The following is a 16,237-nucleotide window of genomic DNA, read 5'->3' on the forward strand; positions in this document are numbered from 1 at the left end:
ACCACCTCCTCCCCCGGGTCTCCAGCAGCCTCCCCCTCCTCGGGGTGCCCGCGGCTTTGGGGTCTCCTAAGGGGCCGTGTCTGGGGACAAAGGGGTCGTTTGTAAGTCACACGAGGAACGTTCCAAGGCCCTTCACGCAGCCCCCACCCGTATCCCGGGGGCTGAGAGGGGGTGGGGACACTCAGACTCTGAGGGGGCCCTCGCCCAGCACCCCGCCCCCAGGCGTGACGGACGAGGTGGCATGGAGACCGGACAGCTAGGCGGCTATGTGCTGCCGGGGAGCCCTCGCCCCGCGAGGTCTGTGCTGGGAGCCCAAGGGTCGGCCCCCTGGAGCTTCTTGTTCTTGGGGTGCAGTCTCACCACGTCCTCTCCCTGCCCCTCGGCAGCCTGGCCCCATCGTGCCCCAGGGCTGGGCACTCCCACACAGGGGCTTCAGGTCGGCGGGGGTGTGAAGTCAGGGTGCTGGGGGCAGTTCCAGACGCCCTGTGGCTGCCCCTGGGGGGCCCTGGCCCGGTGGGCACTCCTGGTCCCGGACCGTAGCCGCTCCGCCCCGCCTCGCCCGCAGAGCCGGGCCCTCAGAAGGTGAAGGCGTACACCACGCCCACCACCACGATGTTGCCCAGCATGGCTATGATGGCGATCCACAGCAGGACGGCGTCGTTGGAGGAGCCGGCAGGCTCCTCGGGCGGGCCCTGGCCGCCGGACGCCGCGTGGATGTTGGTGGAGGAGTTGAAGAGCGAGTACTTGGTGCTGAAGTCCTCGTTGGGTGAGTCCATGAAGGCTCCTCCCATCATGGGCAGCTGTGGAGAGGGAGAGAGAGCGTCACCGGGGCTGGGGGCTGGGGAGGACGGCCCGCCCCAGGGACACGGCCTGTCAGCCCCCCCAATCCTCCCCTGCCCCCCACAGGGCTGCTCAGCAGAAGGAGGCGGCCTTTGGTCCCCAAGTGATCCTGCCGAAGAGGGGAGGAGACGGAGGCTACATAATCCCCCCCAAGCTGGGCGCCTCCTGAGAAAGGGACAGAAAAGCCTTTTGAAGGGAAATCTTCTAAGCACGAAGCCAGCCCGGCCTCAGAGGAGTCGAAGAGAGAGAGAGGGCCTCGGTGGGCGCGGGCTTGGTGGGGTGTGGGCTTGTGGACCTCACCCTGGGTCCACCTCCTTCCCCAGGAGCCACCTGCAGGCCCTGGCACAGCTGCAGCCAGCCACCACGGGCATCGTGCTCCTGGGCTGTGGGCCGAACAGTTACATTTGTTCGGGAGGGAGAACGTGCGTCTGTTCCTGGCATCCTAGGAACCGGAGCCGTGCCCCCTCTCAGAGCCTCGCCCCCTGGGGAGTGATCCCCAGGGTCAAGGCCAGTGCTCAGAAGTCCTTGCCAGGCCCTGGGATGGCAGCTGTTGGAGGGCGAGGGTCGTCAGATAAACCCGTAGGTGAAACCTCAGAAAAAGCGGGACACCGGGTTCAATCGAAGCTTCAGGTGAACAACAAAGCATTTTTTTTTTTTAATTATGAGTATACCCTATAGGACTCTCTTTCACGGCCCGCGTAGAAAGAGTTCCAATTCAGGGTTCAGGTCCTGGAGAAGGGCCGCACACAAATGAAAAGAGACTTGAAGAAATTCAGTTTGGCGATTTGGGGGGCCAGGCGGTAGTCCAACTCTAGTGGGAGAACTACGACTGCTCTGGCCCTGCCATCCCCTTTTATTGAGGCTTAACAGCTGCTTCAACTTAACATAATCTCAACTAAAGGTTAAAGCAATTGAGGTTGTTGACCAGCCTTCCTGGCTTCCTGTCAACATCTCTTTCCCAGCTGAAACTGATTTGGTTTCCAGCAATATCCCAAATATTGCATTGGACACAATTTGGTAAACGTTGATACTTGCCAAGCCAGTGTGGCTCAGTGGTTGAGCATCAGACCCATGAGCCAGGAGCTCACGGTTCCATTACAGTAGATCAGGTCACAATCTACTGAGTTCAATCCTGGGACCTCCAGGTTCACAGGTTGCCGCTCAACCTCTGAGCCATGCCGGCCAGGCCAGATCTTGTTAATTTTAAGTGAATTCTGCTGGGAACTGAGGAAAGAAGTGGAAGTTCCCCAGAAGCCAAAGGGCCACCCAGGGCAGTCCCCTGACCGGGTCTGCAGGGAGGGCGGAGCCTCGGGGGAGAAGCAGGCACCGGCTTCCATTCCTGCCTCACGGGTCAGCACAGGCTCCTGGAGGCGGGGTGGGGGTGGGGGGAAGGAGTGGGGGGTTATACCAATTCTACACAGTCTCTTCCGGAAAGTAGAAGGAGGACACTTTCCACCTCATTTCAGGGAGCACTCCCCACACCGCGCGAACGATGCCAGCATCACCGGCCGCTGAAATCAAAGCTATGATAGGAAGCTGTGGATCCCTGGCCCGATTCCACACAGACGAAAAGTAGACGCAGATACTGGCAATGAGAATACGGAGATATAGAAAGAGGACACAGGCTGCCTCCACATTCAAACATCCACAACTGTGACTCACCGCCCTGGCAGAAATAAGAGGCAGCCACGCCCGGGCCCGCGGTAGATGCAGAAAACGCGTTTGTCAGAACTAAACACACGTTCCTGGTAAAAACTCTCAGCAAACAGTACCTGTAAAAACTCTACAAACAAACAGCCCAGAGCTAACATCGCACTTAAACTATGAATGGTATTTCTATATGCAAGCAACAAACAGCTGGAATTAAAAAAAAAGTCCCACTTACAAGAGCACCAACATATAAAACAGTAAGTATAAGTCTAACAAAATGTGTATGTGCTCTATATCCTAAAAATAATAAAATATTGATGGAATAAATAAGGGAACATATAAATAAATACAGAGATTTCCTATGGTCATAAGCTGGAAGATTTGATGTGAAGATGTGAATGCTTCCCCAGTTAGTGTCTGCATTCAGCCCCACCCTCATCAAAATCCTAGCAGGCGTTTTTATACGTCTAGACAACATGGTTCCAGCGCATATATGCCAAGACAAAGGACCAAGTCTAGCCAAAATGGTTGGAAAAAGAAAAACAAGGTAGATGAATGCAGAGGACTTTATTTCCAGACTTACTATAGAGCTACGTTATCCCAACAGCGTAGTGTTGGCAGAAGAGAAGGTACACAGACCAGTAGGACGCAGAAAAGGGCCCAGAAATAGAGTCAGATAAATGTGGCCCATTGATTTTTTTTGTTTTTATTTGTTGTTGTTGTAATACTCACTCGAGGATATTTTCCTATTGATTTTTAGAGCGGAAGGGAGAGGGAGAGACAGAGAAACATTGACCTGAGAGAGTTACATTGATTGGTTGCCTCCTGCACACACCCCAACCAGGGCCAGGGAACCTGCAACCAAGGTAAGTGACCTTGACCGGAATTGACCTTGAGACCCGTTAGTCCTTGGGCCAATGCTCTATCCACTGAGCCAAACCGGCTAGGGCCAGTTGATTTCTTTAAAGAACTGTGGTTGGAGGCCAGAGATACTGCTCTCCATCCCACAGAGCACGGACAGCCCCGGACACACAGTTACCCAGCCCCAAAGGTCAATGCCAACCAGGGGAGAGGGCCGTCCCCACCTGCTGCTCCTGGCATGGGGTGCTGTGACATCCCAAGAAAAGAATTTTCTGAGACGTGGGCAGGAGAACGAGTGATTCTCATTTCTGTGGGATCCAACCTGAGTTTCCAAGGTTTCTTTCCCCTCAGTCTGGCCGAGGAGAAAGTCCGTTTGCCTCCATGGGGGCGAAGATCAGCAAGTCCCCAATTTTCTTTCCGGTCTGCATGGTCCAATACTGCCCCCAGCTTCCCCCTGCCATCCACAGGCCCACATGACTATAGAGGAAGCATGGGTGAATGTAAGGAAGCCACAAGCACGAGAAGAGAGACAGAGAGAGAGAGAGAGAGAGAGAGAGAGAGAGAGAGAGAGAGGGAGAGGGAGAGAGGAGAGAGAGAGAGAGAGATCCTTTATTCCAAAATGTCCCTGTACCACACAGAGGGCGCCAGGGTCCCTGTGCTTATGTCTGTCCACTGCCACCCCCAGGGCAGCTCCTGTTCCCACAACCTCACCATCAGGTCAAGGCAGATGGCAGAGATGGCCCCTTGACCCTGCGTGTAACACAGAGACACAAAATACAATGTCTGTGATGCCTGGGTTTGCACACCCATGCTGTGCAATGCTGGTTGGGGACCACTAGCTACAGCGACAGACAGCGCTCAGGGTGAATATGCACAAGGTGTCCAGAGCATGAAACATTCATGCAATTGAACAGAACATGTGGCAAACACAACGGATTACAGCCTCAGAGGGAAAGGCACCCGCCACCTGCTGGGACACTCCACGCCACTCGGAGAAGCCCCACAGGCACAGAAGTGCCAGCACGCTCCCACGACCCATGCACCATGTCAGCTGGGGGCTTCTGGCCTGGCGCAGGGCAGGCGGGTGGGAGGGTGGCCAGCAGGGGAACAGTCTCCTGCCCACAACTGCTCAGGGGTGGCCCTAACGTCTGTCTGACTGGAACACACACCCTTGAACTTGGGATCCATGAACATTTCTCAAATGCTTCCTCCAACATCAGGAGCTGCCAAACAACGATGCAAACTGGGCACGGGCCAGGGGATTTCAGGATTTCCAGGATGGAGGCCTTTCTTCCTAACACACCAGCTCCTCATGAAGGCAAGTGCCTCCTGGTGTCATTACCTCACATCCAAATGGGCAACAGACGCAGGCCTGTAGGTGTGGAGACAATGCCTGAGCCAGCTCCATTGGATGAGGCATTTTCTGTACTTACCAACGCTGATATAAACTTGTTTTTGTCACCGGAAACTTGGTTCAAAAAGAAGAAAGTGGCAAAGGAGAGATACAACAGTTCTCGTGGGCGGTGGTGCCCATAGAGACAGGCAGCTGTGGGCGCCTCCTGCGGCCAGTGGGATGCCTTTGTTGTGGAATGAGGACATCTTAGTACAATACCTCATTCGGGACATCCAGGGACAGAGGGTCCATAGAACCAGAATGGCTTTCAAGCGGGGACAAAGAGTCCTCATTGTTTTAGAAGCTCAGTTCTCTACAATCATGGAAGTGCCCATTTTATATGAAAATAATTGTCAAATGGGAACATAAGCTACCAATATCTCGGCAGTAAAGTGGACATTTATCAGTGACAACCCTTTGTTACCGTGATTCAGGGTGAGTTGATACAGCAATTGGCTTAAACAAGGACAGGACACCGTGTCTGTGCACTTTCTGCATGCTCTAATAACGCCAGTCAGAATCCATCATCCCCACGCCTGCTATGAATTCCATAGTTCTCCCAGAACGTTCTAAAACTTGCCAAATTGGCCAGTAGTCGTGGCTCGGTGGTTGAGTGTGGACCTATGAACCAGGAGGTCACAGTTCAGTTCCTGTTGAGCATAAGCCCATGTTGGGAACTCAATCCCCACTGTGGGACATGCAGGAGGCAGCCAATCAATGATTCTCCATCATCATTGATCTCTCTCGCTCTCTCTCTCTCTCTTTCTCTCTCCTCTCTCTCTCTCTCTCTCTCTCTCTCTCTCTCTCTCTCTCTCTCTCTCTCTCTCTCTCTCTCTCTCTCCCTTCCTCTCTGAAATCAATAATATATATATTTAAAACTTGCCACATTGTATGTTGCTGGACACACACCTGTATTTCCCACGAAAGTCTGAGTTTCTATACCTGGAGAAAGAAGGTGAGCCATTTTGTTCATTTCCCCTCAACGTGTCCTTATCAATGGACAAGTAAGCAGTGGGGGCTACAGCTGCTGAGCTAGAACAATGTCAGTGAGGACAGAGGGGGAGGGGAACATTACCACACAATTTGCGAATATTGATAAAGCACTTTCGTAGATTTATTTGTTGAGTGAATTGTGTGATTTAGCAGGGCATGTGAGTCTCCTGAATAAGCCATTTTTTTACCCGTGTCTGAGTAAATGACAACACTGTTTACTAAGACCTAGAATGTTAAATGAAGATCGTTTGAGAAAGAAAGTGATGGATTGCAAAGAATGCACCTGATAAGCTTCAGCAGAAAATTAGACTTAGAAGCGAGTGTGGAAATTTTATCAGATCAGTGCCCTTCAGGTACACAGGAGCCACACTGCGTGCTTGAAACAGAGGGGATTTCATGCAAGGCAAGGAACTGCTCACCCAGGTCCTGGATGGCTGAAAGGGCACAGAGTGTAACAAGCATCAACACAGTCCCCCCTAGGCCTGGGGAGAGAACGGGAACGCCTCTTGGAGGCTGGTGTTCAAGGTGCTGCAGGTGGTGGGTGCAGCTGGGCTGCTCCTGAGCCTGGGGCACCATGCAGGGTGCTCAGACCTCAGAGCTGGAGGACCCGTGAGCAGAAGGAGTACTCTGTGACCAGAGCGCAAAGGAATGGAGCACCTGCGGCCAGCACTCAGTCTTCAGAGGAGACCCGGACCAGGAGGGCGGGGTGGAGAGCCAGATGCACAGCAAAGCAGGGTTTCTTATTGCCCAGGGGTGAGAGTGTGGGTGCTGCCAGTCCCTTTGAGGGGATCACTGAGAATCCAGAGGGAGCAGGAGCCTAGAGCCAACTCCTACTGCCCTGGGAGCACAGTCCTACCGTAACTAGAACAGGAAATAAAAACAGCTGCCCAGCCCTAGCTGGTGTTGCTCAGTGGATAGATCACTGGCCTGAGGACTGAAGGGTCCTGGTTTGATTCTGCTCAAGAGCATATGCCTGGGTTGCTAGCTTGATCACCAGTAGGGGGTACACAAGAGGCAGCCAATCCATGATTCTCTCTTATCATTGATGTTCCTATCTCTCTCCCCCTCTCCCTTCCTCTCTCTGAAATCCTACATAATAAAAGGCTAATATACAAATTGTCCCAATGGGCAAGAGTTCGACTGACCAGGAATTAGACATGCGCTACCATCAGGGGCCAGTGCAGAACATGGCAGGTGTTGGCAACATGGTGCTGCCAGCAGGTGGCAGTGGAGGCACTGCCGGCCCTGACAGGCCCTGAGGAGAGTGGGACTGTGGCAGGATGGTAGAGCAGATGAGCATGTGGCACCAGGCCCTGATGGTCGCCCCACAGATCAGCCTGGTCACCAGCCAGGCCTAGGGACCCCATCTGTGCATGAATTTTGTATACCGGGCCTCTAGTGTATATGTGTGTATATATACATGAAACAGCCACCCCGGACTGCAAATGCCTGGCATGCAGGGCGCTGCAGGAACTAGCAGGCCAGGGAGGGAGTCTGGCAGAAGCAGGCAGAGGCTGCACAACACACAGCATGGGGTAGGAAGGGGGCTTGGAGCCAGAGAAGTGGTGAGTTGGGTCACTGGGTGAGACTGAAGCCATGGGAGTGGAAGAGGGCACACAGGAGTCTGAGGTGTGATGAGGAGGAAGATGAGGGCTGACGAAGAGAAGCTCATGGCCTAGAAACGGTATTTCCTTGCAGCATTGGGCACTGGACAGACTGCTTCAGTGAATCCAGAATGTGCAAAGACCCAGAGAGCACTGGGGCACTGAGCTCACAGCGGCCAGCATCTCCACCGTTTTCATTTCTGCAGCTGCTGCTTAGTGTTCAATTCCTTTTCCTCTTTATGCAGCAAAAAGGAGTTAGTTCAGATCTGCAGCCCCCAAGCTTATCTTCAAAGGTAAGGCATTCGATCTCACAGCGACCAGCCATCTCTGCACAACGGATATGCCTTTTAGGTCCTCCCCTGGCTAAGAGAAGAAAGAAAATAGTCTTCAGTTACCCAGTAACTAATTCCTGGAAGACAAGCTTACATCAACCAGGCCAAATACAGAATTCCCCATTAGGAACCTCCTGGAGTCAGAGCATAAATCTCTGACAAACCATGTCACCAGAGAGCTGTGTCTGAGCTCAGGTCCCTGAAAGTCAATGTGGAGTCCTGACATGATATTCATTTAGGAAAACCAAACAACAAACAAAGAGTTCCCTCTGTCCTAATCACATCTAGGGAATAGGCAACAGAATGTTTGTTCCTGGGAGGAAAACAATATATTTTCTAGTTTCAATAAACAGTTCTTTCCAATAAATGATTTTTTCATGTCTCCAAATTAGTAGTCTCTGATATGTAGCGAACAGTGAGGACTGTGCTATTTACATTACAAGCAAGTAGGCACAGGGTTGTGGAGTTTCACAGCTTGGGGTTCAAGCATAAAAGGGTCGTGGTAGCAACCAGCTCAGTAAAGAGGGGCAGCAGAGTAGTGTCTTTAGCCCAGCAAGCAAGTTTAGAGCAACACAAGCAACGTGTGTTCATCCAGAACAAAGAGACAAAGCTGAAGAGAATGAAAATATTTCAAGGAGGAGTGACGGGGAAAATGGGGAATATGTGTTCCAGGAGAAAGAGTCGAGAACACTGAAGTTACCCTCCAAGGAAGCCGGCTTCTCCTTGGAAAGAGCGGCTCTGGGCAGATAAGGTGCCTTCGAGCTGTTACACAGACAAGACATTAGGCTTCTTCACGGCCCAGTGAGAGCTCAAACCATCGGGAGAAACTGCAAAGACTTGGATGTCTGCTCAAAGTAAGGGGAATGTGCACACAGCCCAAAGCGGAACTGGGGATCTGGGAGTCATAGATCACTAAAGTCTAACAGTCAGCTGACTGGCAGACTCTGAGCAACGGATGGACAGATGCTCCGACACATGTTTCCGTGAAAGAGAGGCTAGGCACCACTTGGCTGTTGCCACCAAGTACCCTGATCGCCTGCCTCGTTGTCTATTGTCATAACAGCTTGAACTAAAACTAGCCTCTGATACAATCAGCAGGTAAGCATCCTTGAGAAAGCACATGCTTCTACAAGGTCAGGTCTTTAAAGACTAAACAGAGAGATTCCAGCAAAACACCCCGGGGGTCGGACTTGTTTGGAAAAGTCGAAGCAGGGGCTCTCGCCTTCAGCAAGGTCCCCTCAGAGGCCCCGACCTTTCAGAGAATCCTCCTCACAGACCAAGTCCCATGCTTCCCCACATCGGCCGACATGAAACATGCATAACGTGTTTACAGAGTGAATCGGGGCAAAAAATTACAAGCGCAGTGAAAAGAAGACAATAATAACAGGTGACCCTATCTGAGCACAGAGTGTGAAGCAGTTTACGGAAACACACAGGATATGAGTATTTTCCTTTTAGACTTTCAGTAACGGGACCCCTGGGTTTTAGCTGGACATGTGGAAACTTAATTAAAGACACCAGTTCCCATGTGGATCAACGCCACAGAATTGGGCAGATGCTTTCAGGTCATTTTCTTTTTTAAAATATATTTTATTGATTTTTCACAGAGAGGAAGAGAGAGGGATAGAGAGTTAGAAACATTGATGAGAGAGAATCATTGATCAGTTGCCTCTTGCACACCCCCTACTGGGGACGTGCCCGCAACCAAGGTACATGCCCTTGACCGGAATCGAACCCGGGTCCTTCAGTCCCCAAGCCGACGCTCTATCCATTGAGCCAAACCGGTTTCGGCTGTTAAAGCATCTTTAAAGCCAGATAAAATAGCGATTTAGGATGGAGAGTTGACCTTTCTCCCTCGTTCCCTATTGCCAATTTGACTTAATGGGCAAGAGCCTTCTACCCAGCCAGGTGAGCTTATTTTTAGACTTTGACACAAAAGGGAAACAAACTGTCTTTTTAGTCACTCTATTTTAAACTTTCTTTAGTAAAACAAGTTGGCCTTAATTAATATAGCAGGTGCCTTTGTCTTATAAACAACCCTGTTGTCATTACCTTAATTAATATAGAAGGTGCCTTTGTCTTATAAACAACCCTGTTGTCATTACCATTTCTATAAATTACCATTTTTAGGGGAGGATGGACAAACCGAGACTGGTTTGGCTCAATGGAGAGAGCTTCGGCTTGGGGACTGAAGGGACCCAGGTTCTATTCCGGTCAAGGGCATGTATCTTGGTTGCGGGCATATCCCCAGTAGGGGGTGTGCAAGAGGCAGCTGATCGATGACTCTCCCTCACCGATGTTTCTAGCTCTCTATCTCTCTCCCTTCCTCTCTGTACAAAATCAATAAAATATATTAAAAAATAAATAAATAAAAATAAAAGGAACAGAGGACCTGAATTGACATTAAAAAAAAAGAAAGAAAGAAAGAAAGAAAGAAAGAAAGAAAGAAAGAAAGGGAATGGAAGCAGAGTTCATAAGCTCGTGAGGACTGGAAGTGAGGTCAACCTTCAACATCTTGGCATAATTGTGGGTGTCTGTTGCCTCATGTATTGATCAAGCTCCCTTCTGACTCTGAGATTCTCTGGGGCGGTGGTCCTAATTTGTACCCACTCTATGCTTGTGGGGAATTCAAATGTGCCTGAGCTGAGTGAGGGGTAGGGAGCGCTTGAGGAATTGGCATCCTGATGAAAGGAGGTGGAGAAGACAGCTTAAAATTTGATTCCCTGACCTGGGTGCACAGTGTGACCCCCAGGGAAAGAAACTGGGGGCATGAGATAAGTAACTTGATTCTGCAAAGGAGACTGTGAAATATGAGGGCATTGTTCTTGGCTCTGGTCTTTACTTTTACTCCCAGCTGCTTTCAAAAGAGCGATGGAAATACCACCTCCTAGGAAGCAGTTCCTATCCCAGAGCGAGGACCAAGCTTCTACGTCTATCACAGTATTCTGCACATCATCCTGTCCTGGACATTCACTTAATCCATTTTAAATTTATCAGATGCTATTTACTGTTACAGGCAACCTATTTTTGACCAACACAGAAACAATAAACCAATAAAACATCAAGCAAATTAAAGGCAAAGGCCATGCTCTAATTATATGTTTACTTCCGTTCTACTACCTTGTCTTTATTATAGTTCTATGAAGAATCTCTCATGAGTGGTGAGTACACATTCAGTATCTCTTGGTTCATTAGGCCCAACTGTGTGATAAGCAAGTGCAGGAATTCATACCTGTGCATGGAACGGCGTGATAACAGGGGTGATAGACAGTTGTGGGGAGGATGGACAAAAAGGGTTCTTAGGGTGTTGAGCAAATAGAGGCCATTTTAAAGGACTCAGAACTTAAAAGTGAACTAATCAAGATACAAATGGTTTAAATTATGTAATTTCCATGGTGTGTGAGAGCTAGAAAGAAAGTCCAAAATAATCCGAGAACAGGAGATTTGGACAATTTAGAGAGACATGTAAAAAGAGACTGTTAACAACCTGTTGCCATATGTTCAGTTCCATCAAGGCAACAAAGGCTGTACTTCCCTAAATGAACAAGCATGTCTGGAATTTGCCTCTGAGATTTTCCTCCCATTTCCCAGCATTCACTTGAACATAACCTGGAGCTGGTGGGAGATTGCGGAGGAGAAAATGGCTTTAAAAGAAAAGAAGTCTGGACCCTCTGTAGATCTTTTAGGACAATTAACTGCATTCTCTCTGGTTAGAGACGTCTGGGTCAGTGGGGCCCCATTGTCCTGTGTCTGAGCTCAGGGAAGGATTTCCAGTAACTCACTCATCTTGGCTTCTTTTTAAACTATGGGGTGAGTTGTACACTTTCCTAAAGGCCCAGCTTTCTTCTCAAAAGACAGATCCTGACAGACTGCCATCCTTCCTTCTGTAAGGCTTTCCCTCTTACCTGAGAAGATCTGAGCAAGAAGGAGGACAGCAACAATTAAGAGAAAGGCTGTCATGGCCCCAGGCATCCGTGGAGAGAGGACAAACCCAAGTCTCCTAACAGGAAAGTTAGAACGAGTGCTACAGCTCCGAAAGGGCGAGGAGTCAACTGAGGTTTGCAATGTTCACTGAGAATCGACTGTTCTCTATGCCTCATTGAACAAGATGTGGGCTGGCAAGTCAGACTTTACCTACGTCATGTTTATGGAAGAGGAAGGCTGCGAACCCTGTCTTCCTGCCTGCATCTCTGCCTATGCATCTCCTGCTTCTCCTTCAAGCCCCATCTCAAGGTCCACCACCTCCATAAGATCTACAGCCACCATTGCTTTTCTTCTTACCTAAGGATTTCACACACCATAACCTCTGTGCTTTAAGGGCAAACATACAGCACGGGTTAAAATAAAGTGAGGTTGGGGCAAGGAGACATTTAACACTGTTACTAGAGATGACCAGTCTGGAAATAGGTTCTTCTCTGGTGTCACAGAAAAAGAATTTCAGGGACACACGCATAGGAGGGTTTTAAGCAATAGTGGCAGGATTTACTGGAATATGCTTGAAAATTTACTCAGCAGGTAGATTGTGTTTACTGTCCCAGGCGCCCATGCTGACGCCTCTTCCACCAACAGGTGCTTAGCTCCCTCCTGCTGCGGAAGAAGTCCAGCTGCCAGGCCGCAGCCCACACGCCCACCAGGCCCAGGAGGGTCAACAGGGCCCAGAGCTGCTCACACCGCACAGGTGACCGTGGGCATTATTTCACTTCCTGGTGCCTAAATCCCTATTTGCACAGCCACCGCCATGGCTCAGCCGCCTGTAAATCACCATTCTCACGTCTGAAATCCAAGCCTCAGTTTCCCCCCTTTCCCCCTTTGTCCAAAATGTCTTACTCTCAGTGTTGCCTCACTCTCTTCGCAATTTTCATGCTTATAGGAATTCTCTACGTGCATGTATGAGAACTTCGATTTTCTCCTGTTACTCCTTCTCTTTAATTTCATTATTGCCCAAGAAAAACTTAGAAGGCTGGAGGAAAAGTATTAGTATTTTTTAAGCCCCCACAATGTCTTCCTAGAAATATATGCATTTCATTCACGTTAGCTGAAATGTCATCAGACAATTGTCTGTAGTATTCCTGAAAATATGTTGTGGGTGTTTTTAGGATTTAAAAATTTTTTCATTAATGTATAGTTGGCATATAATAGTATATAAGCTTCTAGTGTATAACATTGTGATTCAGCATTTATCTAATACCTTACGATATGATTATCACACTAAGTCTAGTAATTATCTGTCACTATGCAAGTTCTCACAAGATTACTGACTATTGATTTATTCTTGCATAGATTTAAGTGCTGTGTTTTGCTTCTTTTCATTCTTTTCTATATGTAATATATTTATGATCTAAATCTATATAAGTATATAATATATAAATATAGGAATAACATATTTAGAATATAAAATAACATAAATTACATAATATATATATTTTCAGGAAAACTACAGACTTTCTTCAGATTTCACTAGTTTTCCCACTCAGGTCCTCATTCTGTTCCTGGATCCCACTTTCAATGGTTTTCACGTCTCCTGAGGCTCCTCAGGTCTGTGACAGTTTCTCAGAGGTTTTTATTTATTTATTTATTTATTTATTTATTTATTTATTTAAAGAGAAAGGGAGGGGAGAATGAGAAACACAAAGACATCAATGTGAGAGAGAAACATCATCTACTTGCTTCCTATATGCACCCCAACCAGGGATCAAACCCACAACCTAGGTATGTGCCCTGACCAGGAATCAAACCACAACCTTCTGGCAATGTTGCTCAACCAATTGAGTCACACTATGACCTTAATAATTTCAAGGAGTACTGGTGAGGTATTTTGCAGGTTATCTATCCCTCTGTTAGGTTTATCTAATGTTTTTCTCAAGAGGTGAGACTTGTATTATGAGTTTTTAAGATCAAAGTGGTGGCCTTCTCATCATACCTTGATAATGCTTTTTATTTTGGTAAATCATGTTCTCTCTCTCTTTCATTTCCGATTTTAGTGATTTCGGTATTCTCACTTTTTTTTTCTTGGTCAGTCTAGTTATAAGTTTGCCTATATTGTTGATCATTTTTTTTAGAATGCCGACTTTTGGCTTTGTTGGATTTTGTTTGGTTTTACCATTTTCTTAGTATCTATTTCATTAATTTCTACTCTAACTTTTATCATTACCTTTCTTCTGCTTACTTTTGGTTTATTTATTTATTTATTTATTTATTTATTTATTTGCTTTGGGTTTAGTTGGCTTTTAAATTTGTAGCTTTTAAAGTTTATTGATTTGAGATTTTTTTTTCATACAGGCATTTGCAACTATAAATTTCCCCAGAGCATTGGTTCAGTTGTATCCCATAAGTTTTGGGATTTACTTTTTTGTTTTCATTCACCCTGAACTATTTTCTACTTCTCTTGTGATTTCTCCTTTGACTCATTATTTATTGCGGGGTTGGGAGAGGGGTGCTTAATCAAGACACATTGGTGACTTTGCCACATTCCCTTCTTTTATTACCTTGTGGTTAGTGAACAAATTTTAAATTCTTTAAAATTTTCTTGGCCTAACATATGGCCCATCCTGGAGAATATTTTATATAAACTTGATTGAGAAGAATGTGTACTTTGCTATTGTGTGGAGTATGCTGCAGATGTCGGTGAGGTCTCATCAGTTTACTGTGTTGCTCAAATTTCATTATTCCTTACTGATCTTCTTTCTAGTTGTCCTAAACATTATTGAAGGTGGGAGATTGAAGTCTCCTACTGTTGTTGCTGAATGATCTATTTTTCCCTTCAATTCTGTCAGTTTTCACTTCACATATGTTAAGGTTCTATTGTTAGGCGCATATCTATATACTAGAGGCCCAGTGTACAAAATTCATGCATGGGTAGGGTCCCTAGCAGCTGCTGGCTGCTGGCCAAGGCCTCCCTTCCCTGGCTGCTGGCTGCTGGCTGGGGCCTTCCTTCTTTCCATGCTGCCCCCTGGTGGTCACCACATGTCATAGCAAGCGATCAAACTCCCAGTTGGTCAAACTCCTGAGGGAACACTTTGCATGTTAGGTTTTTATATATCCTATATAATAAAATCCTAAAATGCAAATCAACCGAACAGCAGAATGACCAGTCGCTATGATGTGCACTGACCACCAGGGGGCAGACACTCAATGCAGGAGCTGCCCTGTGTTGGTCAGTGCACTCCCACAGGGGAGTGCTACTCAGCCAGAAGTGGGGAGTGGGCCTAAGCCAGCAGGCAGACATCCCCCAAGGTGTCCTGGACTGCGGTAGGGCAGAGGCTGGGCTGAGAGACCTCCCCACCCAGTGCACAAATGTCTGCATGGGGCCTCTAGTCTTACCTAATAATAGAGAAATGTGTAAATAACCATACCGCTACACCCACAGCCAATCAGAGTGAGTGTGTAAATTAACCTAACAAAATGGCAGTTAATTTGCATACATACCTGGGTCCCAGGAACCTCCTCAGCACCCTGGTCACTCCCAGCTGACCATCAGAGGGGAGGGGCCCTTCCCAAGCCTAAGGCTGGGGCAGAGTCTTCAGGATTGGGCAGGGGCAGAGCCTGGGATTGGAGGGAAGGGGAAATAATCAATGGAAACATGTCCTCAGGTGAGGATAAAAATGAAAACGAAAAATAGAAATGTCAGCCGAAACTGGTTTGGCTCAGTGGATAGAGCGTCGGCCTGCGGACTCAAGGGTCCCGGGTTCGATTCTGGTCAAGGGCATGTACCTTGGTTGCAGGCACATCCCCGGTAGGGGATGTGCAAGAGGCAGCTGATCAATGACTCTCTCTCATTGATGTTTCTAACTCTCTATCTCTCTCCCTTTCTCTCTGTAAAAAAATCAATATATATATATATATATATATATAGAGAGAGAGAGAGAGAGAGAGAAAGAGAGAGAGAGAGAGAGAAATGTCATATACTATGAAAGATCCATATTGAAAATACCTAAAGAAAGTTGTCATTTTTTCATGGTGAAGGGACTGGAGTCCGTGTTGATGAAAATATCTTGGAGTCCGTGTTGATGAAAATATCTTGGCAGCTACGGTGACTGGCAGTGGCTGCAGCAGCAGGGTAATGGGACTGGCGTCTTCTCCTGATCAGCCCAGTGGCCTCCCGCAAAGCCATCAGTAGGACATCCCCTGAAGGCTCCCAGTATGTGAGAGGGGGCAGGCTGGGCTGAGGGACCCCTCCCCAGTGCACGAATTTCATTCAACAGGCCTCTAGTATCTTTATAATTATTGTTTTCTTGATGGATTCAATCATTATTATAAAAAGTTCCTCTTGTCTCTGGTAATGATTTTCTCTTAGAGTATATTTTCTTTGTTATTAGTAAAGCCACCAAATCAAAAGTGTGCCTCTTATGCACAGCATATAGTTGGATTTTTTAAAAAGATTTTTTCCCGACAATTGATAGTTGGAATGTTTAATTAGTTTTGCATTTAATGTAATAATTGGTAAGGTGGGATTTATATCTGCTTTGCTCTTTGTTTTCTAAATATCTTTTTGGTTCTTCTGATACTCTGTTAATGCCTTCTTTTGTGTTTAATAGATGCTGTCTGGTTTGTTTACCATTTAATTC

General features: G+C 47.6%; 1 protein-coding gene across 1 annotated transcript; it reads right to left on the reverse strand.

Moving 5' to 3' along the window:
* Positions 1–542: 542 nt before the first annotated feature.
* Positions 543–1,281, reverse strand: LOC311617340 (uncharacterized protein C14orf132-like; the record flags this gene model as incomplete). Its single annotated transcript, XM_084873784.1, has 2 exons — positions 543–800; positions 1,141–1,281. The coding sequence occupies 2 exons, from the start codon at positions 1,279–1,281 to the stop codon at positions 576–578; spliced, it is 366 nt and encodes a 121-aa protein (XP_084729910.1). The 3' UTR covers positions 543–575.
* Between the last annotated feature and the right edge of the window lie 14,956 nt (positions 1,282–16,237).

The sequence above is a fragment of the Pipistrellus hanaki genome (genome assembly GCF_964339955.1).
Source record: "Pipistrellus hanaki genome assembly, chromosome: 2".
Taxonomy (NCBI): Eukaryota; Metazoa; Chordata; class Mammalia; order Chiroptera; family Vespertilionidae; genus Pipistrellus; species Pipistrellus hanaki.